Source organism: Somniosus microcephalus, chromosome 31 (assembly GCF_052327205.1).
Source record: "Somniosus microcephalus isolate GS21.2 chromosome 31, FLI_Smic_1.0, whole genome shotgun sequence".
Taxonomy (NCBI): Eukaryota; Metazoa; Chordata; class Chondrichthyes; order Squaliformes; family Somniosidae; genus Somniosus; species Somniosus microcephalus.
Window position 1 is genome coordinate 40462318 of NC_141017.1, and position 25859 is coordinate 40488176.

Sequence of the window (25859 nt, forward strand, 5' to 3'; positions counted from 1 at the left end):
GACAGAGTAGAGGGAGCTTTACTCTGGTGCTGTGTGGTGAAATGTTCTGTGTTGGTTCCAGGTGTCCGGTACAATGCAGAGAAGAAGAAAGTTGGGTACTATTACACAACCCCCATCTACAGGTACTGCTCTGTTGTTCACCCTCCACCTGGCAGCCCGGGTAACGGCAAGTCTACGCCCCCCCACACAGCCCCTCGTGGGGACAGCTAGACCCCCCCCCCCCCCCCCCAGCCCCCTGTGGGGACAGCTCAACTCCCCCGTCACGCCGCTGTTCGCCCTCCTTACAGCAATGTTTTGCCATTGCCAGATATGTGAGGATATTTTCATAATTGTCCATCTGTTTTGCTGAGAGGAATCTCATGGATTGGCCTCTGTTGATGCTTTGGGGTGAAGCGGAATTAAAGTGACTTTATTTTCCCCGGGTCCTGTTCCAACATCATTTATTCAGTTTAAATCTTCCCTATCCTGCCTTATCCGTGCCGCCCCCTGCCTGAGCCGGTCACGCTGCAGTGATATGCCAGTGCACCGTGTACCTGTCCCCCAAATCGCTGATAAAACGCCAGTGTGACAGGGTTTAGGAAGGAGGATTTCCTGTTGCAGTGATTGCAGTTCACAGGCTGCTTTCACTGGGGAATCCTTGCTCAGCGCACCCTGCCTCCCCCGCTCTGAACGCCCCGCACTTCACGCCCCCGCTCCCGCGGGTCCCCGTTCTGCGTCGCCCGCGGTTATCCTGCCCTGTGTATTCGGCGTTCCCCAGTGTGATCAGGAGCTCCCAGTGTGGGCAGGTCACAAGGACTCTGTCATTCTGCCTTTGTGGTCTCTCTTGGGGTGCGGGGGAATCTCTTACAGGGTCTCTCTGGGAGCACGGGCAAAGTCTCTCGGGGCGGGGGCTCTGGGTGTGGGATGCTTTAGTAAGAGTTTGGTGTTGCAGGTTTCGGATGAAGTGCCACTTGTGTGTGAACCACATTGAGATGCAGACTGACCCGGCGAACTGCGACTATGTGATTGTGAGTGGAGCGCGGCGCAAGGAGGAGCGATGGGACATGAGGACAACCAGCAGATTCTAACAACTGGTTAGTGACCCCGGAGGGAGAGGGGAGGAGCACGTTACAGGGAGGGGAGGTAGCGATCGTGGAATGAGGGCGGGGATCGTTGTCTGAGGGTCGGTGTGGGGAGGGCGGGGACCGAGGGTCGGTGTGTGGGAGGGCGGGGGGGGACCGAGGGGTCGGTGTGGGAGGGCGGGGACCGAGGGTCGGTGTGGGAGGGCGGGAGGACCGAGGGTCGGTGGTGGGAGGGCGGGGACCGAGGGTCGGTGTGGGGAGGGCGGGGACCGAGGGTCGGTGTGGGAGGGCGGGGACCGAGGGTCGGTGGTGGGAGGGCGGGGACCGAGGGTCGGTGTGGCAGGGCGGGGATTGAGGGTCGGTGTGGGAGGGCGGGGACCGAGGGTCGGTGGTGGGAGGGCGGGGACCGAGGGTCGGTGTGGGAGGGCGGGGACCGAGGGTCGGTGTGGCAGGGCGGGGATCGGGGACTGAGGGTCAGTGTGGGAGGGCGGGGACCGAGGGTCGGTGTGGCAGGGCGGGGATCGGGGACTGAGGGTCGGTGTGGGAGGGCGGGGACCGAGGGTCGGTGTGGGAGGGGCGGGGACCGAGGGTCGGTGTGGGAGGGCGGGGACCGAGGGTCGGTGTGGGAGGGCGGGGACCGAGGGTCGGTGTGGGGAGGGCGGGGACCGAGGGTCGGTGTGGGGAGGGCGGGGACCGAGGGTCGGTGTGAGGGCGGGGACGAGGGCGGGGGCGGGGGACCGAGGGTCGGTGTGGCAGGGCGGGGATCGGGGACTGAGGGTCAGTGTGGGAGGGCGGGGACTGAGGGTCAGTGTGGGAGGGCGGGGATCGTGGACTGAGAGTCATACTTGCCATTTGAGTTGAGACGATGACTCTCGGGCCGGCAGTTACCTACTGAGTTGGTTCAAGTTCCACTCCAGAGACTTGAGCACAAAAATCCAGGCCGACACTCCAGTGCAGTACTGAGCGAGCGCTGCACTGTCGGAGGGGGCAGTACTGAGCGAGCGCTGCACTGTCGGAGGGGCAGTACTGAGGGAGCGCCGCACTGTCGGAGGGGCAGTACTGAGGGAGTGCTGCACTGTCGGAGGGGCAGTACTGAGGGAGCGCTGCACTGTCGGAGGGGCAGTACTGAGGGAGCGCTGCACTGTCGGAGGGGGAGTACTGAGGGAGCGCTGCACTGTCGGAGGGGCAGTACTGAGGGAGCGCTGCACTGTCGGAGGGGGCAGTACTGAGGGAGCGCTGCACTGTCGGAGGGGCTGTCTTGCAGACCTGACGTTAAACCAAGGCCCCGTTTGCTCTCTCAGGTGGACATAAAAGACCCTGTGGCACTGTTTCGAAGAAGAGCAGGGGAGTTATCCCCGGTGCCCTGGCCAATATTTATTCTTAAATTTACATAATTAAAATAGATTATCTGGTCATTAACACATTGCTGTTTGTGGGAGCTTGCTGTGCGCAAATTGGTTGCTGTGTTTCCTGCATTACAGCAGAGACTACACTTCAAAAAAGTACTTAATTGGCTGTAAAGCGCTTTGGGACGTCCGTTAGTCGTGAAAGGTGCTATCGAAAATGCAAGTCTTTTTTCTTTGCAACTGCATCCTCCCTCCCCCCCACCCCGTGTCCCCTCCTCCTCCACTGATTACCACCCCCTCTTCCCAATTAGCTCGACCTGCAAGTGACCTGTACAGAGCCCGTTGCCCAGCCCCCTACCCTGTGCTGTTCCACCTGCTGCTGAAACCCTCGCCGTGCCTTACCCCCCTCCAACCTCGACAATTCCAATCCTGGCCAGCCTCCCACCCTCCACCTGCAGCTCACCAGATCCTGCTGCCTGTATCCTGCCCCACAACAAATCCTGCTGCTCCATGCTGCCCTATATTAGCTCCCAGTCCCCCTTCGCTTCCAATTTAAAATTCTCATCCTTGTGTTTCAATCCTTTCATTGCTTTGCCCCTACCTATCCGCCGTCCCTCTGATTCTGGCTTCTTGTGCATCCCCCACCTCCCCTACTCTCCACCAACAGCAGCAGCATCTTTAGCTGACACGGCCCTGGAAAATCCTCCTTAAACTGCTCCACCTTCTCTCTCTCTCTCTCTCTCTCTCTCTCTCTCTTAAACCCCTCCACCTTCTCTCCCTCTCCCTCATTCTCCCTCCCTCTCTCCTTGGACCCTACTTCTGATCACCCATATAAGATCACCCATTTGTTTGATTGTGCCTCTGATGTGCAGTGGGAGGTTGTGCTCCAGTCAAGGCGCTGTATGAAGTCGTGCCTTTGGGGCACGGGGTGTGTGTGTTGTGCTTTGTGTATTTAATCATAAAGTGACCTTTGATCCTTCAGAGCACGAAGAGAAGAAGAAGCTGGAGACGGATCCCATGTACAAGCTGGAGCATGGGTGTGTGTGACCAGGCCAAGCTGAAGACGACCCTTCCCACCCTCTCCAACATCCAGGAGATGCAGAGCGCCTGGAAGGATGACTTTGCCATTAACAGCATGCTGCGCAAGAAGAATTTCGCGTAGGTCCACTGTCTGATCCTTGGTCACACTGTAGAGGCACCGAACAGTATCTCTTTCCTCCCCACCCCCCCCCCCCCCCCCCGCCAGAGACACACTGATCATTGTATGGATATCTCAACCCCCCCCCCCCCCCCCGCCAGAAGACACACTGATCATTGTATGGATATCTCAACCCCCCCCACCCCCCCGGCGCGAGAGACACCGGTCAGTGTATGGGTATCTCGCCCCCCCCCCTCCAAAACCACCTCCTGCCCCTCCCCACTCTGAGTGACACCGGTCAACGTACAGGTATCTCACCCACCCCCCCCCCCCCCCCCCCTCCCCCGGAGTGACACCGGTCAGTGTACGGGTCTCTCACCCCCTCCCCCGAGAGACACCGGTCAGTGTACGGGTATCTCGCCCCCCCCCCCCTCCAAAACCACCTCCTGCCCCTCCCCCCACCCACTCCGAGAGACACCCGTCAGTGTATCTCCATGATAGAGGGTCTGAAGGTCGTCACTAAACCCAAAGCTGATTGTCCTCGGTAAAGTCAGTGCTGTTTATGCCTCTGGAGCCCTTGCCAGTGTTTGCCCATTCCGCTCCTTTGCTCTGTTACACCCACAGAGGTTAGTTCTTTATTAATTATTCTGTTTATCCCGTCTTTAGGATGAGAAGAAGGTGTTGAAAGAGGCAGAAGAGAAAGATGAGGCTCTGCGGAACAAAGCGTGTCTCAGCATCCCACTGGTCCAGGAGTCCGAGGATGATAAACGCTTGGCCTCACTTCTCAAATTACACGCTATGGACTGTGAGTTGGGAGAAAATGAACGATATTCATTGATGAAATAGAATGGTGCAGAATAATAGGAGCTGAACCCCAGACTTTCTGTAATCGGGGAGAATATGCAGCAGATACCTTGAGAGATGACTGGTTAATATTTGGGTGTTCTGTTCTGGTGCCCGTCAGTGACTGGGGCTAACCCCCCCCCACTGAAACGGAGGGGCCTCAGCGTGAATGATGTAATGATGTTAGATTACACTCCCACCGCCCCCCCCCCCCGGGCCCAGTAATCAGGCCCTTGAAGCTCCGGTAACTGGGTTCCCTTACATAGAAGGGCTGATTCTCCCGGTGCTCACCGCTGCTGGAACCTTGCCTGGCGGCTAATCGTCAGGGAGTTGTGGGCAAACTGCGCGCCATTACCTGTCCACGGTCTCCTCATCTGCCGGGAGATCGGCTTGGGTTTGCTCTGTTTGAATTTCCTGGGACTGGAGGTTTGGAAAGGGCTGTTCTTGGCTCTTTGCTTTATTCTTGGATAAGTCCTAAGTCCGAACACCCAGACCTGTTGGTATCCAAGCCCGAGATAGAAGGGAACTGTGAAGGTGACTAGCTTGTTCTCCACTGTGTGAGGTCTAGTCTGTGAACGGTGCCGGGAGCAGGTTATTAGTTATGGCGCACGGCAAGAGAAAGGCGGACAGTCACACGGAACGGAGGGGGGTTTGGAGTCGTGCACGGGAGTGATGCCGATAAACACTGGGTGGTGATGGTGCACGATGGAGTGTCTCTGACAAACTCCTCACCCACTCTTGATCTGTTCTGAAATGAACGGGTTCGTGGCCACCGAGCACTGGAAGGGGGTGGAGGGGCTAAACGGGATGTTGCTGGAAAGAGACATGGGACTGAGGAATGGAGAAAAGTGCGGCTGAGACCCTTTGTTGGAGGCTAAATACAGTCAGGCAAAAATAAATGGATCCCCTGCCTCCGGAGAGAACCCACCACGATGGCACTGAGTCACACAGACCGTGGTCCCAGGCTCAATCCCGAGTCTGTGCTGAGTTGTTTGGTTCCAGACGGGGTCTAGGGGACAGCACAAGTGATCTCGGCCTCCTGGGCCAGGAAGGGAAAACCAGTTTGGATCCCAGCTCCTGATCACTCGCTATCCAGTGATCCCAGCTGGAATATGCACGTGTCTGGACAGGATGAGGCTCGGTCCTGATATCACACCACCTGCTGACACTCGCTGTCTAATGGCTCAATACCCCTTGGGCAAGGTAGAACAGACTGCGGGTTGTACCAGGGACAGTCGCAGTGATTCTGACGCTCACTGTTTCTTACGCAGCCTACGAGGACAAGCAGAGAATGAAACGGAAGGAGATCACCTTGCGGTCCTGGTTTGCCTCGCCCCAGGTGACAGTGGGAGAGAAGGCCGGGGAGACCTTAAAGAAACTGGGACTGAGCAAAGTATTGACGAACAAACCCTCAAACAGCCCGAACGGAATTGCTGCGAGTGATCTGGGAATAATCCGACGGAAATCCGGGGAGTGTTCAGCGAGCCAGAGGCAGCGGCCGCTCCTGGTCAGCAGAGATACGGACTCCAGAATGGAGCTGGGGAGCGGAAACGATCAGCGGAACCATGTTTCAGACAATATGAGTCAAGAGAGTGACAGCAGTTTGAAGGTGGAAGCTGGCTCTCCCCTACGGCCTGAGGTGGTGGGCGACTCTGATCGAGACGCCAATACCAGCTCACTTGTTGCTGATTATTCTGACTCCAGCTCGGATGCAGACAGTTCCTGAGCTGTGCCTGAATGTAAATAATGGACACCTATTCCTGATTTGTAATTCACCCCTGTGCAATAAATACTCTAATGTCAGCCTGAACGTGTTAGAGGAATTCTGTGTGTATTGAAGTTCATCTGCGGCACCGGTCACGGAGCATCCTGCCCTGAAGGCCGAGAGTTCCTGTGTTGGGGCTGCCCTGATTCTGAGGCCAGTGTCTGTTCCCTGCTGGGCTTGGAATGAGGGTTGGAGTGACCAATTCATAGAATTACATACAATTTACAGCACAGAAACAGGCCAACTAAGCCGGTGTTTATGTTCCACACGAGCCTGCCCCTCGAGCCTTCACCACCCCCATCCCCCCTACTTCAACTCACCCTCCTATTCCTTTCTCCCTTATGTAGTTACTTAACTTCCCCTTAAATGCATCTACACTATTTGCCTCAACCACTCCCTGTGGTAGTGAGCTCCACATTCTCACCGCTCTCTAGGTAAAGAAGTTTCTCTTGAATTCCCTATTGGATTTATATTTATGGCCTCTAATTTTGAATTCCCCCACAAGTAGAAACATATTCTCTACCTCTATCAGGTCCCCCCACATAGAAACATAGAAGATAGGAGCAGGAGTAGGCCATTCGGCCCTTCGGGCCTGCTCCGCCATTCAACGAGATCATGGCTGATCATCCAAACCCTAGCACCCGGTCCCTACACCGACAGCCATCCCACCCAAGCCCTATCCCCGTAACCCCACGTATTTAATCCCCCCTAACACTAAGGGTCAATTTATCATAGCCAATCAACCTAACCCGCACATCTTTGGACTGTGGGAGGAAACCGGAGCACCCAGAGGAAACCCACGCAAACATGGGGAGAATGTGCAAACTCCACACAGACAGTCACCCGAGGCCGGATTTTAATCCGGGTCCCTGGCGCTGTGAGGCAACAGTGCTAACCACTATGCCACCGTGCTGCCACAGCCTTCTCTTTTCTGGTGAAAAGAGCCCCAGCCTGTTCAATCTTTCCTGATAGGAGTACCCTCTCAGTGCTTGTTAATCTTTTGATTCCCCGTGGTATCGTCTGGTCAGATGTGATGTAAGGCGGCTGCAGGATTCGTGCACCCAGACCACTCCAGCCTGATCATTGGGAAGGGTGCAGTCGAGAGTGGCTAGTGTGGGGGGTGGGGTGGGGAACATAAACATGGCTCAGTGGTTGAATGCAGCAGCTGATGGATGGCATCGCCCTTCAAACCCTAGCTCCGCGTGGAGTGACAACAAGGGGCGCTTGGCACAGGGAGCAAATAGTAAACCCAGCAGCTCAAGTTATTGTGCCATTTATTGTTAATACACTATTTGAAAGTAATAAACATAACCATTAAAAGTAGCTGAAAATGCACAACTAATGAGTCTCCGCTTGGTCAGAAGCCAGTGGGATCGGCACAGTTGTAAGGAGGTGGGGGAACTATGTGCGCCGGACCGGATTCCGGTCGGACGGGGGTTGAGCGCCGGACCAGTTTCCGGCGGGACGGGGGTTTGAGTGTCGGACCAGTTTCTGGTGAGGGCGGCGCGGTGGCGGTTGGTGTTTGGTCCCATTTTGCGGCGATTTCCCAGGAGGTTAATCGATTATTTATTGATTTATCGACTGTTTCTGATTCTCCCGCGACAAACATCTATTGAAATATTGGTATTATTGTGGTGTCGGTGTGCGCACGCGCAGCAACCCCTGTCCCCGAGACCAGAATCTGAGAGAAACAACAACAACTGAGAACAATGGCGACAATACAACAACAACAACAGCAGGACAGGAGGCCCCTCGAGCCAATGCCGGCTCTGCTGGAGCACTTCAGCCAGGCCCGCTCCCCCGCCCTTTCCCCAGAGTCCTGCAAAATGTTTTCCTTCAGGTCCTTATCCAACTCCCTTTTGAAAGCCGTGATTGAGTCTACTTCCACCACCCTCAGGCAGTGCATTCCAGATCCTCACCACTCGCTGCGTAAACAAGTTTTTCCTCATGTCGCCTTTGGTTCTTCTGCCAATCACCTTAAATCTGTGTCCTCTGGTTCTCGACCCTTCCGCCAATGGGAACAGTTTCTCTCTATCTACTCTGTCCAGACCCCTCATGATTTTGAACACCTCTATCAAATCTCCTCTCAACCTTCTCTGCTGTAAGGAGAACAACCCCAGCTTTTCCAGTCTATCCACGTAACTGAAATCCCTCATCCCTGGAATCATTCTTGTAAATCTTTTCTGCTCCCTCTCTAAGGCCTTCACATCCTTCCTAAAGTGTGGTGCCCAGAATTGGACACACTACTCCAGTTGAGGCTGAACCATCATAACTTCCTGGCTTTTGTACTCTGTACCTCTATTTATAAAGCCCAGAATCCCGTATGCTTTATTAACTGCTTTGTTAACCTGTCCTGCCACCTTCAAAGATTTGTGTAGAAGCACCCCCAGGTCTCTCTGTTCCTGCACCCCCTTTAACATTGCACCATTTAGTGTGTATGGTCTCTCTCTATTCTTCCTACCAAAATGTATCACCTCACACTTCATGTGTTGAATTTCATCTGTCATGTGTCCGCCCATTCCACCAGCCTGTCTGTCTCTTCTTGAAGTCTGTTACTATCTTCCTCACTGTTTACTACACTTCCAAGTTATCTGCAAATTTCAAAATAGTGCCCTGTAGTTCCAAGTCCAAGTCATTATCCCAGAGTGAGAGATGCCGCAGAATGGGAAGGAGGAGGTTGTGGAGGTGACTGGGATTATTCATCTTTATTTCGTTCCTATTACAGAATCTAAACAAAATCCAATTGGAAGTTGAAACACTGACCAGAGCCTCGCAACTATGGCAAATCTGGTAAGCTGGGCCGTTGTTTGAAATGTGGGGGCTGGGTGGAGCGGGAGGATGGAGGGAAGTGGGTGAGCTGAACTCTGCAAAGCTTTTCTATGTAGCGGTTGTCAGTCACTGAGCTCCTAGAATCTTACAGAAGGAGGCCATTCGGCCCATCGTGCCTGTGTCGGCTCTTTGGTAGAGCTCTCCAATTAGTCCCACTCCCCGGCTCTTTCCCCACAGCCCAGTAATGTTCTCCTTTTCAAGTATTTATCCAATTCCCTTTTGAAAGTTACTATTGAATCTGCTTCCACCGTCCTTTCAGGCAGTGCGTTCCAGATCCCAACAACTTGCTGTGTAAAAAAAGATTTTCCTCATGTCGCCTCTGGTTCTTTTGTCAATCACCTTAAATCTGTGTCCTCTGGTTCTCGACCCTTCAGCCATTGGAAACAGTTTCTCTTTATTTACTCTATCTAAACCCTTCATGATTTTGAACACCTCTATCAAATCTCCTCTTAACCTTCTCTGCTCCAAGGAGAACAATCCCAGCTTCTCCAGTCTCTGCTCATAACTCGAAGTCCCTCAACCCTGGTGTCTTCTGTAGTATATTACCTTTAAAATGTTTATAAAGGTTCTGGCTCTGGTGTGCATAAAGACAGTGTCTTCCAGTAAATGTACACTGTCAGGTGCGCAAGAACAAGATATGTAATCCAGGCTCACTGTTGCCCAAACTGGGAACAATGTGGGGCTGCAATTTGAGTACGTCCCTCCACTGACTGGGAGTGACACCGGGCAGTGTGAGTGCTTCAATCTGAATGCAGTCCCTCAGCCCTGTTGCCGCATAATTTAGTTTTGCAGCAGTTACAAAACTGCGTAAAATCAGTAAGATCAAAGTCATTTGAATCTCTCGTCCTTTCTTGGGCTGTGATCAGTATAACTGCTCAGCGACTCCCTCAGTCACAAGGGGTAGAACAGCTGTGACTGCTGAGGGTTAAAAGCCGCCTGATTCTGCACTAGTGCCTTCTGTTTAAGAAACGACGAGCTGATGAAAAGTAAAGGGTAAGAAAAGATCACTGGGCCATTTGAAGCCCGTCCCCTTCTGCTCCTGTTTGCCCTGGGATCAGTCTCCAGTTGCCTCTGCACCCTCTCCAGTGCAAGGGTCCATCAGTGTGAAGTGGTGAACAGAGTAGGGGCGAGAGAATGGCAGAATCAATCCTTGTGACCGCGCGGGCTCTCTCTTGCCCCGGTTTTCTCCGCACAGGTCAGCTGTCATTGTGACGTAGGCAGATGTGACCGATCACATGACCAGGAGGTGGTTATTATTGCAATTACTGTACCACAAGTCGAGATTTCAGTTTGTCGCAGGCCCCTGCCAATCACATTGCTGCTTTTCTTTGGCAGGGTTCGGGCAGCCAGGCAGCGACGGAGTACACAGTCCGTGTCCCCAAGTAAGAGATTCTCTGATCATTTCCGCCCGGTCTAGAAATACGCAGCAGGTGGGCCAGCACACAACAAAGCAGCTTAATGTTTTGGGATTCCCAGGCTGAGAATCACTGGCGAACGGTGGCTCCCAAATCATGAACCTGCTGACAGACCTGCTGAGTATTTACCGCATTTCCTGTTTTTGTGTGCATTTGTTGGGCGAGAGCGGCTGAATGGCCTGCCGACATACACTGTTTGGGTTCGTGCCTGAACAGTGCCGCTCGGATCACTTGGGAGTGAGGGTGGGGTGTGTGTGGGGGGTGCGGGGAGGGTGTGTGTGTGGGGGGTGCGGGGAGGGTGTGTGTGTGGGGGGTGCGGGGAGGGTGTGTGTGGGGGGGTGCGGGGAGGTTGTGTGTGTGGGGCGGGGGGAGGGTGTGTGTGGGGCGGGGGGAGGGTGTGTGTGGGGCGGGGGGAGGGTGTGTGTGGGGCGGGGGAGGGTGTGTGTGGGGCGGGGGGAGGGTGTGGAGCGGGGAGGGTGGGTGTTGGGTGGGTGTTGGGTGGGGGGAGGGTGTGGGGGGCAGGGTGGGTGTGAGGGGGACGTGGGGAGAGGGTGGGTGTGGGGGGCAGGGGGAGGGTGGATGTTGGGGGGAGGTGGAGGGTGGGTGTTGGGGCGATGTGGGGGGAGGTGGAGGGAGAGCTTGGTTGTGCGGGGGAGGGAGGGGTGTGTGGGGTGTTGGCTATGGGAGAGGGTGTGGGGGTGTCTGGGGGGGGGAGGAGAGGGTGTGGACAGTGGGCCTGATGACAGCTCAATGTATTTAAACTCACTCCCTTCCCAGGAACAACACCAAGAAGCACAACATCATGGCGTTCAATGCTGCTGATAAAATCAACTTCTCCACATGGACTCAGGTACGATCGCAGGGCGAGGTGTAAGATTTGGATCACAGGCCACACACAGATTACCCAAAGGGTCTTAGGAATTGTACGGCTTTTTATTAAAGAGTTACAGTTTAAAGTATAATCAGATATTACTACATGCGATTGAAATAGATACAATAGCCATACAACCGGTGACAGATGAGGCGATCTGCAGCCCTGGAAAGGAACAAAACGGACGGACGGTGAGTTGTGATGGCTTTCCCGAGGAGGCTACAGCCTAATGGGAGCCTTGGGGAGCCACTGTGTGCTCTGGGCACGGGCCCTGTACCAGGGTCAGTGTGATTCACACAGGCGGGGGAAGCCATGGGTGACAGCGGTGAGGCGGTGATGGTCAGCACGTTCTGATGTGTACACGTGCCGATTACACAAACACAGGGCAGTCGCGAGCTGTGTACATGGATTGTACACGGGGTTGGGGTATTCTGGGATATCGCCGTACATCTTTCACCTCTAATACAAGTTTGAAGAACAGGAAACACTGAACATTGGAGGGTGATGCTCCAATCAAGTCAGTGAGATAATAAAACATAACCTCATACATGCAGCGTATGAGATACAGGTGCCCATAATACTCACATACCCAAGGGCTTCCTTCAGGAGATCGTGGGCATGTCATTGACCGCTTACGCTAACCTCAGTAGGACTAGATCAAGAAGTCCACCTGATCTTCAGTGAGTTGTATTCTTGCAGGTTCATTGCGTGGGACAAAAGTGGGTATCGGAGGCCCCTCGCTACCTTTGTGCTTGTATCCTGTTGATACAGTCGCTATCATTTCGTTTATTAGCCACTGCCTTTGATATGTTGTACCTTCCAATCTTTATTGCAAAAGAAATGTATTTCAGATGTTGCCTGTCCTGCTGAGCCTTCCAGCATTTTCTGTTATCCTTTTATATAAACCGGCCATCGACATCCCTTCTTCACATGGCTGTGCTAAAAGCCTCTCTGGTACAGCTGTGCCTTTCTGGTGTTTTAACTCTAGCTCAATATTATATAATTCTATATAATTCCAACTAGTTTATTCTATTTAACAATCTACATGGGCCTATCCTTACACATGGGAGGCTTTGTATTGTACATGTTGTATAAATGGGTGGGGAGGAAATCCGTGCATTGTCCGCTACCAGGGGAGGGGGTTCTCCTAACGTGTATATGTTTTTTGAGGGTACTCCAGTTGTGTGTGTGGGTGTGTGTGTGTGTGGTGGTGTGGTGGGTGTGGGGTGTGGTGTATGTGTGTGGTGTATGTGGGGGTGGGGGTGGGTGTGTGTGTGGGGGTGGGGGGTGGTATGTGTGTGTGTGGGGGTGGGTGTGGTATGTGTGGGTGTGTGTGTGTGGTGGGTGTGGGGGTGGTGTGTGTGGGGGTGGGTGTGTGGTGTGTGTGGGGGTGGGTGTGTGGTGGGTGTGTGTGTGTGGGGGGTGGTGTGTGTGGGGGTGGGTGTGTGGTGTGTGGGGTGTGGGGTGTGTGTGTGTGGGTGTGTGTGGGGGTGGGGGTGGTGTGTGTGTGGTGGGGGGTGGGTGTGTGGTGGGTGTGTGTGGGGGTGTGTGTGTGGTGGGGGTGTGGGGTGTGTGTGGTGGGTGTGTGTGGTGGGGGTGTGGGGTGTGTGTGTGTGTGGTGGGTGTGTGTGTGGTGTGGTGGGTGTGTGGGGGTGGGTGTGGTGTGTGTGTGGTGTGTGTGGGGGTGGGTGTGTGGTGGGTGTGTGTGTGTGTGTGGTGTGGTGGGTGTGTGTGGTGTGTGGGGGTGGGTGTGGTGTGTGTGTGGTTGTGTGTGGGGGTGGGTGTGTGGTGTGTGTGGGGGTGTGTGTGTGTGGTGGGTGTGTGTGTGGTGGGTGTGTGTGGTGTGGGTGGGGGTGTGTGTGTGGTGGGTGTGTGTGTGTGGGGGTGGGTGTGTGGTGTGTGTGTGGGGGGTGTGGTGTGTGGTGTGTGTGGGTGTGGTGTGTGTGTGGGGGTGGGTGTGTGTGGGGGTGGGGGTGTGGTGTGTGTGTGGGGGTGGGGGTGTGGTGTGTGTGGGTGTGTGGTGTGTGTGGGTGTGGTGTGTGTGTGTGTGGGGGTGTGGTGTGTGTGGGGGTGGGTGTGGTGTGGGGGTGGGGTGGGGGTGTGGTGTGTGTGGGTGTGTGGTGTGTGTGGGTGTGGTGTGTGTGTGGGGGTGTGGTGTGTGGGGGTGGGTGTGTGGTGTGTGTGGGGGTGGGTGTGTGTGTGGGGGTGTGGGTGTGTGGTGTGTGTGGGGGTGTGGTGTGTGGGGGTGTGGTGTGGGGGTGGGTGTGTGGTGTGTGTGTGTGGGGTGTGTGTGTGGTGTGGGGGTGGGTGTATGGGGGTGGGTGTGTGGGGGTGGGTGTGGGTGTGTGTGTGGGGGTGTGGTGTGTGTGTGTGGGGGTGTGGTGTGGGTGTGGTGTGTGTGTGGGTGTGGTGTGTGTGGTGTGTGTGTGGGGGTGGGTGTGGTGTGGGTGTGTGGTGGGGTGGGGGTGTGGTGTGTGTGTGGGGGTGGGTGTGTGTGGTGTGGTGTGTGTGGGGGTGGGTGTGTGTGGTGTGGTGTGTGTGTGGGGGTGGGTGTGTGGTGTGGGGGTGGGTGTGGTGTGGGGGTGGGTGGTGTGTGGGGGTGGGTGTGTGGTGGGGTGTGTGTGTGGTGTGTGGGGGTGGGTGTGTGGTGGGTGTGTGGTGGGGGTGTGTGTGGTGGTGTGTGGGGGTGGGTGTGTGGGGGTGGGTGTGTGGTGTGTGTGTGTGGTGGGGTGTGTGTGTGGTGTGTGTGGGGGTGGGTGTGTGGTGTGTGTGTGGGGGTGGGTGTGGTGTGTGTGGGGGTGGGGTGTGTGGTGTGTGTGTGGGGGTGGGTGTGTGTGGTGTGTGTGGGGGTGGGTGTGTGGGGGGTGGGTGTGTGTGGGGGTGGGGGTGGTGTGTGTGTGTGGGGGTGGGTGTGTGGTGGGGTGGGGGTGTGGTGTGTGTGTGGGGGGTGGGTGTGTGGTGGGTGGGTGTGTGGTGTGTGTGTGTGGGGGTGGGTGTGTGGTGGGGTGGGTGTGTGTGGTATGTGTGTGGGGGTGGGTGTGTGGTGGGGTGGGTGTGTGGTGTGGGTGTGTGGTGGGGTGGGGTGTGGTGTGTGTGTGGGGGTGGGTGTGGTGTGTGTGTGGGGTGGGTGTGTGGTGTGTGGTGGGGGTGGGGGTGTGGTGTGTGTGTGGGGGTGGGTGTGTGGTGTGTGTGGGGGTGGGTGTGTGGTGGGGTGGGGGTGTGTGGTGGGGTGGGTGTGTGTGGTATGTGTGTGGGGGTGGGTGTGTGGTGGGGGTGGGGGTGGGTGTGTGGTGGGGTGGGGGTGGGTGTGTGGTGGGGTGGGGGTGTGGTGTGTGTGTGGGGGTGGGTGTGTGGTGTGGGTGTGGGGTGGGGGTGTGGTGTGTGTGTGGGGGTGGGTGTGTGTGTGGTGGGGGTGGGTGTGGGTGTGTGGTGTGTGTGTGGGGGTGGGTGTGGTGTGTGTGTGTGGGGGTGGGTGTGTGGTGGGGTGGGGGTGTGTGGTGGGGGTGGGTGTGTGTGGTATGTGTGTGGGGGTGGGTGTGTGGTGGGGTGGGGGTGGGTGTGTGGTGGGTGGTGGTGTGTGTGTGGGGGTGGGGTGGGTGTGTGGTGTGGGTGTGGGGTGGGGGTGTGGTGTGTGTGGGGGTGGGTGTGTGGGTGTGGGTGTGTGTGTGGTGGGTGTGTGTGTGTGTGTGGTGTGTGTGTGGGGGTGGGTGTGTGGTGTGGGTGTGGGGTGGGGGTGTGGTGTGTGTGGGGGTGGGTGTGTGGTGTGGGGTGTGTGTGTGGTGGGTGTGTGTGTGTGTGTGGTGTGTGTGGGGGTGGGTGTGGGTGTGTGTGTGGTGGGTGTGTGGGGGGTGGTGTGGGGGTGGGTGTGGTGTGTGTGGTGTGTGTGTGGGGGTGTGGGGTGGGGGTGTGGTGTGTGTGTGGGGGTGGGTGTGTGTGTGTGTGTGGTGGGTGTGTGTGTGTGGTGTGGGGGTGGGTGTGGTGTGTGTGGTGTGTGTGTGGGGGGTGTGTGGTGGGGGTGTGGGGTGGGGGTGTGGTGTGTGTGGGGTGGGGGTGTGTGTGTGTGTGTGTGGTGTGTGTGGGGGTGGGTGTGGGTGTGTGTGGTATGTGTGGTGGGTGTGTGTGGTATGTGTGGTGGGTTGTGTGTGGTATGTGTGGTGGGGTTGTGTGGTGTTGGTGTGTGGGTGTGTGTGTGGTTTTGTGTGGTGGGGGTGTGTGGTGGGTGTGTGGTGTGGGTGTGTGTGGTGGGTGTGTGTGGTTTTGTGGTGTGTGGGTGTGTGGTGGGGGTGTGTGGTGGGTGTGGGAGGTGTGTGGTGGGTGTGTGTGGTTTTGGGTGTGTGGTGGGTGTGTGGTGTGGGAGTGTGTGGTGGGTGTGTGTGGTTTTGTGTGTGTGGTGGGTGTGTGGTGTGGGAGTGTGTGGTGGGTGTGTGTGGTTTTGTGTGTGTGGTTGGTGTGTGGTGTGTGTGTGTGGTGGGTGTGTGTGGGGTGGTGTGGGGTGTGTTGGGGTGTGTTGGTGTGTGTGGGGTGTGTGTGTGGTTTTGTGTGTGTGGTTGGTGTGTGGTGTGTGTGTGTGGTTGGTGTGTGGTGGTGGTGGTGTGGGGTGTGTTGGTGTGTGTGGGGTGTGTGTGGGTGAGTGGTGTGTGTGTGGGGTGAGTGGTGTGGGGTGTGTGGTTGGTGTGTGGTGGGTGGGGTGTGGGGTGTGTTGGTGTGTGTGGGGTGTGTGTGTGGTTTTGTGTGTGTGGTTGGTGTGGTGGTGTGTGTGTGTGGTTGGTGTGTGGTGGGTGGTGTGGGGTGTGTTGGTGTGTGTGGGGTGTGTGTGGGGTGGAGTGGTGTGGGGTGTGTGTGTGTGGTGAGATCCAGTGCTGGATCCTACACAGGGATCATTGATACAGTGGCTGTAATCATTTGGCACTGTGATTGTTGGGACCTGGTCTGTAAAATTCCACATTTTCTCTTAGGCTAAAATGGAGCGCGATCTGAGCAACAAGAAGATTTACCAGGAGGAGGAGCAGCCGGTGTTTGGCGCTGGCAGCGAGTTTGGCAAAAAACTACGCGAGGAATCGAGGAAGAAGAAGTTTGGGATTGTTACCCGAGAGTTTAAGCCCGAAGACCAGCCCTGGCTGCTGAGAGTGAACGGGAAAGCAGGTCGGAAGTAAGTAACGTGGGCAGACGTTTCGACAGGCTGAGCCGGAGACAGCCCTCTCCTGTATCTAACGCTCCCTCTTTCCCTGTTTCAGGTTCAAAGGTCAGAGGAAAGGTGGCGTCACTGAAACGCGTCTTACTACATCTTCACGCAGTGTCCAGACGGGGCATTTGAAGCCTTTCCCGTCAACGCCTGGTACAACTTTGTCCCAATAGCGAAACACAAGACGCTGACAGCGGAGGAGGCAGAGGAGGAGTGGGGAAGGTAAAGCCCCGCGCACAGGGGTGACCGCAAACCTAGGCTTCCCTCAGTGTTTAAATAAATCAGTGTTCTTGGCGGGTGAGTTGTGCTACCGCACTCGACAGTGGTTGAGCTCGGCATCCTCTCGCCGTCGAGTTTGATGATTTATCCCTGGCTCCCCCTCCCCCCCCGCCCCCAGATGCTATTAGATTCTAAGAAATTATAGATATTGATATTCAAAATATATTAAAGCTCTACCATTGTCACATACTTGCTGTCAGTGCCCCACTGCTGGGAGGCTGTAATTACAGTGTGACAAGTTTACATAGGAAATTTCCATTGCAAATATTGTCATAGGAATTTATAATAGAAATCTAAAAATAAGGACTGACTTTACAATGAAGACTGAATTATGCCTGTGGGCCCTGGTTCAATTACCCAACTCCCTCACCACAGGAGATCAACCAGTGTTTATAGAAGTTAAATGTTTAAAATTAAAGCTAATATTTATTTTAAACAGTCAGACTTCCTAGATCTCAGGACAGTCAAAGCCAGGTCCATTCTTACCCACACATTGGGGTCACTGCTCTGCAATCCGGAGTGGAGCCCTGGCTGTGCCTTCCCGTCCCTCGCCCAGGACTCTGGGTGCGATTGGGGACCTTGCTGTTGTCCCTGGATCAGCACCACACTGAGCAGTACGTTCAGCACCACACTGAGCAGTACGTTCAGCACCACACTGAGCAGTACGTTCAGCACCACACTGAGCAGTACGTTCAGCACCACACTGAGCAGTACGTTCAGCACCACACTGAGCAGTACGTTCAGCACTCGACCTGCCTGAGGGTGAAATCTGAGCAGAGCTCGGCCACTCTCTCACACAGGGGACAAGTCAGCCTTGCCCGTGGGTTTCAGGGCAGCATCTGCCTGTTCCCCACCCCTCCCCTTCCGTATGGTGGGCAGTGCCGAGAGATCTTAAAGGGACAGATCAATTCTCGCCGTTCATCGCACTGAATTGAGCTTTTCTGTTTTCCGTCTCCCTTTCCTCTCAAACACATCGGAACCTTCAAACACGGGTGACATCGTTCAGACGGAACAAGGTGGTGAATCATTTCAGCATCATGCTGCAGAAGAGGCCTGAAGGACCAGGACCGAGATGACGGGGACGAGGAGGAAGAGAAGGTAAAGAAAGGGAAAGAGAGAAGAAAAGGGGGAGCGAGCTGCGAATCCATGACCTGGAAGACGACCTGGAGCTGAGCTCGGACGAGAGTGACGAGGAGAGTGACGAGGACAGTGAGTGACACCAGACGGCGCACGGCTGGCGAGACTTTCCCGCTGCTTTGAGCGGTTCGAGCGGGGCGCGGGTCCCCGTTAGTGCTGAGAGCAGGCAGAGCTCGGATTACAGGGCAGGCCCTGGGCCTGGGCCCGTCGTGTGTACCCCAGCCGACAGCAGTTTCACTAGAGGCCTGGTCCAGGGGGCTGCTCAGGGCAGCAGGGAGGAGAAATGGTTACCAGGGTGTGGGGGGGGGGGGGCTGGGAGGATGCCAACACCCTTTAAATATAAAGGCCTGTGTCTGCTGAAGCCCTGGAGCCGTGTCGTGGGCCCGGGATCGCAGCGAGTTGTGCTGTCCCATTCCTAGTCCAGTCACTATAGCCCCCACTCCTGACATCAGGCCCGCTGATCATCAGCGCACCATGTTTCACACCGCTCACGTGTCTTATTATTGACCTGTTTGTCGCCCCAGTGCCGAGGAGGGGTTGCTGGGCACCAAGTGTAAGCCCATATTTGGGCAGTCCTGATTATCCCCTGATATCCAGTTTCCACCAGGAATAGCCCCTCTGTTATTCCAGATAACGGGGCTCCACTAGATAACCAGCTTGTTCAAACAAAACTAAATCCATTCAGACTCCCCAGAGCTTCTGTTTTCTGTTCCTGCACGGATGGGGCTGGGTCACTCTGTCTCTCTGAGCGGGCACTGTGGGACTGGGTCACTCTGTCTCTCAGCGGGCACTGTGGGGCTGGGTCACTCTGTCTCCCTGAGCGGGCACTGTGGGGCTGGGTCACTCTCTGAGCGGGCACTGTGGGGCTGGGTCACTCTGTCTCTCAGCGGGCACTGTGGGGCTGGGTCACTCTGTCTCCCTGAGCGGGCACTGTGGGGCTGGGTCACTCTCTGAGCAGGCACTGTGGGGCTGGGTCACTCTGTCTCTCAGTGGGCACTGTGGGGCTGGTCACTCTGTCTCTCAGTGGGCACGGTGGGGCTGGGTCACTCTCTGAGCGGGCACTGTGGGGCTGGGTCACTCTGTCTCTCAGTGGGCACTGTGGGGCTGGGTCACTCTGTGTCTCTCAGTGGGCACTGTGGGGCTGGTCACTCTGTCTCTCAGTGGGCACTGTGGGGCTGGTCACCCTGTCTCTCAGTGGGCACTGTGGGGCTGGGTCACTCTCTGAGCAGGCACTGTGGGGCTGGGTCACTCTGTCTCCCTGAGCGGGCACTGTGGGGCTGGGTCACTCTCTGAGCAGGCACTGTGGGGCTGGGTCACTCTGTCTCCCTGAGCGGGCACTGTGGGGCTGGGTCACTCTCTGAGCGGGCACTGTGGGGCTGGGTCACTCTGTCTCTCAGTGGGCACTGTGGGGCTGTTCACTCTGTCTCTCAGTGGGCACTGTGGGGCTGGTCACTCTGTCTCTCAGCGGGTACTGTGGGGCTGGGTCACTCTGTCTCCCTGAGCGGGCACTGTGGGGCTGGGTCACTCTCTGAGCGGGCACTGTGGGGCTGGGTCACTCTGTCTCTCAGCGGGCACTGTGGGGCTGGGTCACTCTGTCTCCCTGAGCGGGCACTGTGGGGCTGGGTCACTCTCTGAGCAGGCACTGTGGGGCTGGGTCACTCTGTCTCTCAGTGGGCACTGTGGGGCTGGTCACTCTGTCTCTCAGTGGGCACGGTGGGGCTGGGTCACTCTCTGAGCGGGCACTGTGGGGCTGGGTCACTCTGTCTCTCAGTGGGCACTGTGGGGCTGGGTCACTCTGTGTCTCTCAGTGGGCACTGTGGGGCTGGTCACTCTGTCTCTCAGTGGGCACTGTGGGGCTGGTCACCCTGTCTCTCAGTGGGCACTGTGGGGCTGGGTCACTCTCTGAGCAGGCACTGTGGGGCTGGGTCACTCTGTCTCCCTGAGCGGGCACTGTGGGGCTGGGTCACTCTCTGAGCGGGCACTGTGGGGCTGGGTCACTCTGTCTCTCAGTGGGCACTGTGGGGCTGTTCACTCTGTCTCTCAGTGGGCACTGTGGGGCTGGTCACTCTGTCTCTCAGTGGGTACTGTGGGGCTGGTCACTCTGTCTCTCAGTGGGCACTGTGGGGCTGGTCACTCTGTCTCTCAGTGGGCACTGTGGGGCTGGTCACTCTGTCTCTCAGTGGGCACTGTGGGGCTGGGTCACTCTGTCTCTCTGAGCGGGCCGGGCACTGTGGGGCTGGGTCACTCTGTCTCTCGGGCCGGGCACTGTGGGGCTGGGTCACTCTGTCTCTCGGGCCGGGCACTGTGGGGCTGGGTCACTGTCTCTCGGGCCGGGCCGGGCACTGTGGGGCTGGGTCACTCTGTCTCTCGGGCCGGGCCGGGCACTGTGGGGCTGGGTCACTCTGTCTCTCAGCGGGCACTGTGGGGCTGGGTCACTCTGTCTCCCGGGCCGGGCACTGTGGGGCTGGGTCACTCTGTCTCTCAGCAGGCACTGTGGGGCTGGGTCACTCTGTCTCTCAGCAGGCACTGTGGGGCTGGGTCACTCTGTCTCTCGGGCCGGGCACTGTGGGGCTGGTCACTCTGTCTCTCTGGCTGGGCCGGGCACTGTGGGGCTGGGTCACTCTGTCTCTCGGGCCGGGCCGGGCACTGTGGGGCTGGGTCACTCTGTCTCCCTGAGCGGGCCGGGCACTGTGGGGCTGGGTCACTCTGTCTCTCGGGCCGGGCCGGGCACTGTGGGGCTGGGTCACTGTCTCTCTGGCCGGGTATGGGCACTGTGGGGCTGGGTCACTCTGTCTCTCTGGCCGGGTATGGGCACTGTGGGGCTGGGTCTCTCTGGCCGGGCCGGGCACTGTGGGGCTGGGTCACTCTGTCTCTCGGGCTGGGCCGGGCACTGTGGGGCTGGGTCACTCTGTCTCTCGGGCTGGGCCGGGCACTGTGGGGCTGGGTCACTCTGTCTCTCGGGCCGGGCACTGTGGGGCTGGGTCACTCTGTCTCTCGGGCCGGGCACTGTGGGGCTGGGTCACTCTCTCTCTCGGGCTGGGCCGGGCACTGTGGGGCTGGGTCACTCTGTCTTTCAGCGGGCACTGTGGGGCTGGGTCACTCTGTCTCTCAGCAGGCACTGTGGGGCTGGCCACTCTGTCTCTCGGGCCGGGCACTGTGGGGCTGGGTCACTCTGTCTCTCTGGCCGGGCCGGGCACTGTGGGGCTGGGTCACTCTGTCTCTCGGGCCGGGCACTGTGGGGCTGGGTCATTCTGTCTCTCTGGCCGGGCCGGGCACTGTGGGGCTGGGTCACTCTGTCTCCCTGAGCGGGCCGGGCACTGTGGGGCTGGGTCACTCTGTCTCTCTGGCCGGGCCGGGCACTGTGGGGCTGGGTCACTCTGTCTCTCGGGCTGGGCCGGGCACTGTGGGGCTGGGTCACTCTGTCTCTCGGGCTGGGCCGGGCACTGTGGGGCTGGGTCACTCTGTCTCTCGGGCCGGGCACTGTGGGGCTGGGTCACTCTGTCTCTCGGGCCGGGCACTGTGGGGCTGGGTCACTCTCTCTCTCGGGCCGGGCCGGGCACTGTGGGGCTGGGTCACTCTGTCTTTCAGCGGGCACTGTGGGGCTGGGTCACTCTGTCTCTCAGCAGGCACTGTGGGGCTGGCCACTCTGTCTCTCGGGCCGGGCACTGTGGGGCTGGGTCACTCTGTCTCTCTGGCCGGGCCGGGCACTGTGGGGCTGGGTCACTCTGTCTCTCGGGCCGGGCACTGTGGGGCTGGGTCACTCTGTCTCTCTGGCCGGGCCGGGCACTGTGGGGCTGGGTCACTCTGTCTCCCTGAGCGGGCCGGGCACTGTGGGGCTGGGTCACTCTGTCTCTCTGGCCGGGCCGGGCACTGTGGGGCTGGGTCACTCTGTCTCTCGGGCTGGGCCGGGCACTGTGGGGCTGGGTCACTCTGTCTCTCGGGCTGGGCCGGGCACTGTGGGGCTGGGTCACTCTGTCTCTCGGGCCGGGCACTGTGGGGCTGGGTCACTCTGTCTTTCGGGCCGGGCCGGGCACTGTGGGGCTGGGTCACTGTCTCTCGGGCCGGGCCGGCACTGTGGGGCTGGGTCACTCTGTCTCTCTGGCCGGGCCGGGCACTGTGGGGCTGGGTCACTCTGTCTCTCGGGCCGGTCCGGGCACTGTGGGGCTGGGTCACTCTGGCCCTCGGGCCGGGCACTGTGGGGCTGGGTCACTCTGTCTCTCTGGCCGAGCCGGGCACTGTGGGGCTGGGTCACTGTCTCTCTGGCCGGGTACGGGCACTGTGGGGCTGGGTCACTCTGCCTCTCGGGCCGAGCCGGGCACTGTGGGGCTGGGTCACTCTGTCTCCCTGAGCGGGCCGGGCACTGTGGGGCTGGGTCACTCTGTCTCTCGGGCCGGGCACTGTGGGGTTGGGTCACTCTGTCTCTCGGGCTGGGCATTGTGGGGCTGTGTGACTCTGTCTCTCTGGCCGGGCCGGGCCGGGCACTGTGGGGCTGGTCACTCTGTCTCCCTGAGCGGGCCGGGCACTGTGGGGCTGGGTCACTCTGCCTCTCGGGCCGGGCACTGTGGGGCTGGGTCACTCTGTCTCTCTGGCCGGGCCGGGCACTGTGGGGCTGGGTCACTCTGTCTCTCTGGCCGGGCTGGGCACTGTGGGGCTGGGTCACTCTGTCTCTCTGGCCGGGCCGGGCACTGTGGGGCTGGGTCACTCTGTCTCTCGGGCCGGGTACGGGCACTGTGGGGCTGGTCACTCTGTCTCTCGGGCCGGGCACTGTGGGGCTGGTCACTCTGTCTCTCGGGCCGGGCACTGTGGGGCTGGGTCACTCTGTCTCTCGGGCCGGGCCCGGCACTGATTCTGATTTGCTGATTTTAAGGTGACTTTCTTTGCCTTCTCCAGGAGATGGGAAAAAAGAGACAAAGGGAAAGAAGAAAGGGAAAGCTGGAGCCAAGAAAAAGAAGAAGAAGGGCTCGGATGATGAGGCGTTTGAGGACAGTGATGACGGGGATTTCGAGGGCCAGGAGGTGGATTATATCTCCGACGATGAGTCCAGGTATTTGGTCTGTTTTTTATTCGTTCACAGGATGTGGGCGTCGCTGGCAAGGCCGGCATTTATTGTCCATCGCTAGTTGCTCTTAACTGAATGGCTCGCTCGAAGAGTCAACCACGTTGCTGTGGGTCTGGAGTCACATACCGGCCAGACCGGGTAAGGGCGGCAGATTTCCTTCCCTAAAGGACATTAGTGAACCAGATGGGTTTTTACGACAATCCAATAGTTCCATGGTCACCATTACTGACACTAGTAATGATTCCAGATTTATTTATTAACTGAATTTAAATTCCCCAGCTGCTGGCAGTTTAATGGCTTTTGTTGTGATTAAAGTTTCTCCCCAGTTTTCTCACTTCCTCTCCTGAAGGCACTGACTTTACTGGGACACGTCATCACACTGGGACTCTGCGCCGTCGCACTGGGACCCTGCGCCGTCGCACTGGGACACTGCACGGGGACCCTGCGCCGTCGCACTGGGACACTGCACTGGGACTCTGCACCGTCGCACTGGGACACTGCACGGGGACCCTGCGCCGTCGCACTGGGACCCTGCGCCGTCGCACTGGGACACTGCACGGGGACCCTGCGCCGTCGCACTGGGACACTGCACTGGGACTCTGCACCGTCGCACTGGGACACTGCACTGGGACTCTGCACCGTCGCACTGGGACACTGCACGGGGACCCTGCGCCGTCGCACTGGGACTCTGCACCGTCGCACTGGGACACTGCACGGGGACCCTGCGCCGTCGCACTGGGACACTGCACGGGGACCCTGCGCCGTCGCACTGGGACACTGCACTGGGACTCTGCACCGTCGCACTGGGACACTGCACGGGGACCCTGCGCCGTCGCACTGGGACACTGCACGGGGACCCTGCGCCGTCGCACTGGGACACTGCACGGGGACCCTGCACCGTCGCACTGGGACACTGCACGGGGACTCTGCGCCGCCGCACTGGGACACTGCACGGGGACTCTGCGCCGCCGCACTGGGACACTGCACGGGGACTCTGCGCCGCACTGGGACCCTGCGCCGTCGCACTGTGACACTGCACGGGGACCCTGCGCTGTCGCACTGTGACACTGCACGGGGACCCTGCGCTGTCGCACTGGGACACTGCACGGGGACCCTGCGCCGTCGCACTGGGACACTGCACGGGGACTCTGCACCGTCGCACTGGGACACTGCACGGGGACCCTGCGCCGTCGCACTGGGACACTGCACCGTCGCACTGGGACACTGCACGGGGACCCTGCGCCGTCGCACTGGGACACTGCACGGGGACTCTGCGCCGTCGCACTGGGACACTGCACGGGGACTCTGCACCGTCGCACTGGGACACTGCACGGGGACTCTGCGCCGCCGCACTGGGACACTGCACGGGGACCCTGCGCCGTCGCACTGGGACACTGCACCGTCGCACTGGGACACTGCACGGGGACCCTGCACCGTCGCACTGGGACACTGCACGGGGACTCTGCGCCGTCGCACTGGGACACTGCACTGGGACACTGCACGGGGACACTGCGCCGCCGCACTGGGACACTGCACGGGGACTCTGCGCCGCACTGGGACCCTGCGCCGTCGCACCGTGACACTGCACGGGGACCCTGCGCTGTCGCACTGGGACACTGCACGGGGACCCTGCGCCGTCGCACTGGGACACTGCACGGGGACCCTGCGCCGTCGCACTGGGACACTGCACGGGGACCCTGCGCCGTCGCACTGGGACACTGCACGGGGACTCTGCGCCGTCGCACTGGGACACTGCACGGGGACTCTGCGCCGTCGCACTGGGACACTGCACGGGGACCCTGCGCCGTCGCACTGGGACACTGCACGGGGACTCTGCTCGCCGCACTGGGACACTGCACGGGGACTCTGCGCCGTCGCACTGGGACACTGCACGGGGACCCTGCGCCGTCGCACTGGGACACTGCACGGGGACTCTGCTCGCCGCACTGGGACCCTGCGCCGTCGCACTGTGACACTGCACGGGGACCCTGCGCCGTCGCACTATGACACTGCACGGGGACCCTGCGCCGTCGCACTGGGACACTGCACGGGGACCCTGCGCCGTCGCACTATGACACTGCACGGGGACCCTGCGCCGTCGCACTGGGACACTGCACGGGGACTCTGCACCGCCGCACTGGGACACTGCACGGGGACCCTGCGCCGTCGCACTGGGACACTGCACGGGGACCCTGCGCCGTCGCACTGGGACACTGCACGGGGACCCTGCGCCGTCGCACTATGACACTGCACGGGGACCCTGCGCCGTCGCACTATGACACTGCACGGGGACCCTGCGCCGCCGCACTGGGACTCTGGGAAACAATGGGATGGACAGATGTTGGGAGGCTGCGTGCGATGGTTCTGGAGCATCACTGGCTGTCTCTGGGCACGGTGACAGCACATGTGAAACTTGGTTAAATGAATTCTGGCAAACCCAAGTTCTGTGCTGGGCGAATGAGTGAGGGATTGATGCGAAACCCAAGGAGCATTTTGCTAATCCTTCTTCCCTCTGATTTACAGCGACAATAATGAAGAGGAGCCAGAAAAAGTGAAAGCTGATAAAGAAGAGGATGGGCCGAAAGGTATTTGGTGACACCACTTGTCCTTGGATCAGCTGCAGGATTATCCCTGCAGGAAATGTCGGGAAGGTTGTGTTTGTTTGGGGGGGGGGGGGCGGCCTGGTGCACACGGGTTTAATCCAGGGTTCCTCCAACATTGGTTGCATGTATCAACTCGGGCTGGGGGAGGAGAGGCCCGCGGATATCTGTACATCACTGTATCGTCCCCTAAACATCCCTCGAACATGCAGTGAATTACTTGGATGTTCAATAACCTTACTTCGTAGCTGAAACATGTTAGCAATTAGTGCAGAGCAAAATCCCAGTAACAGCAATAAGGTGACCGACCAGTTCATCTGTTTTTGGGGTGTTT

The 25859-nt window shown here is 58.5% G+C and overlaps 2 protein-coding genes across 2 annotated transcripts in view; both read left to right on the forward strand.

Moving 5' to 3' along the window:
• The first annotated feature begins 4186 nt into the window (after window positions 1-4186).
• On the forward strand, window positions 4187-6191 carry LOC147097792 (uncharacterized). Its single transcript, XM_085971907.1, has 2 exons — window positions 4187-4350; window positions 5660-6191. The coding sequence occupies exons 1-2, from the start codon at window positions 4344-4346 to the stop codon at window positions 6112-6114; spliced, it is 462 nt and encodes a 153-aa protein (XP_085828033.1). The 5' UTR covers window positions 4187-4343; the 3' UTR covers window positions 6115-6191.
• Window positions 6192-7616: 1425 nt separating this feature from the next.
• Window positions 7617-25859, forward strand: part of gtf2f1 (general transcription factor IIF, polypeptide 1) — a 24657-nt gene continuing 6414 nt past the window's right edge. The window contains 12 exon segments of the mRNA XM_085971908.1: window positions 7617-7706; window positions 8879-8943; window positions 10318-10364; window positions 11175-11247; window positions 16224-16417; window positions 16503-16531; window positions 16534-16672; window positions 17736-17781; window positions 17783-17843; window positions 17846-17938; window positions 22757-22910; window positions 25449-25510. Of these exon segments, the coding sequence (XP_085828034.1) occupies window positions 8932-8943; window positions 10318-10364; window positions 11175-11247; window positions 16224-16417; window positions 16503-16531; window positions 16534-16672; window positions 17736-17781; window positions 17783-17843; window positions 17846-17938; window positions 22757-22910; window positions 25449-25510 (910 nt within the window). The 5' untranslated portion in view covers window positions 7617-7706; window positions 8879-8931.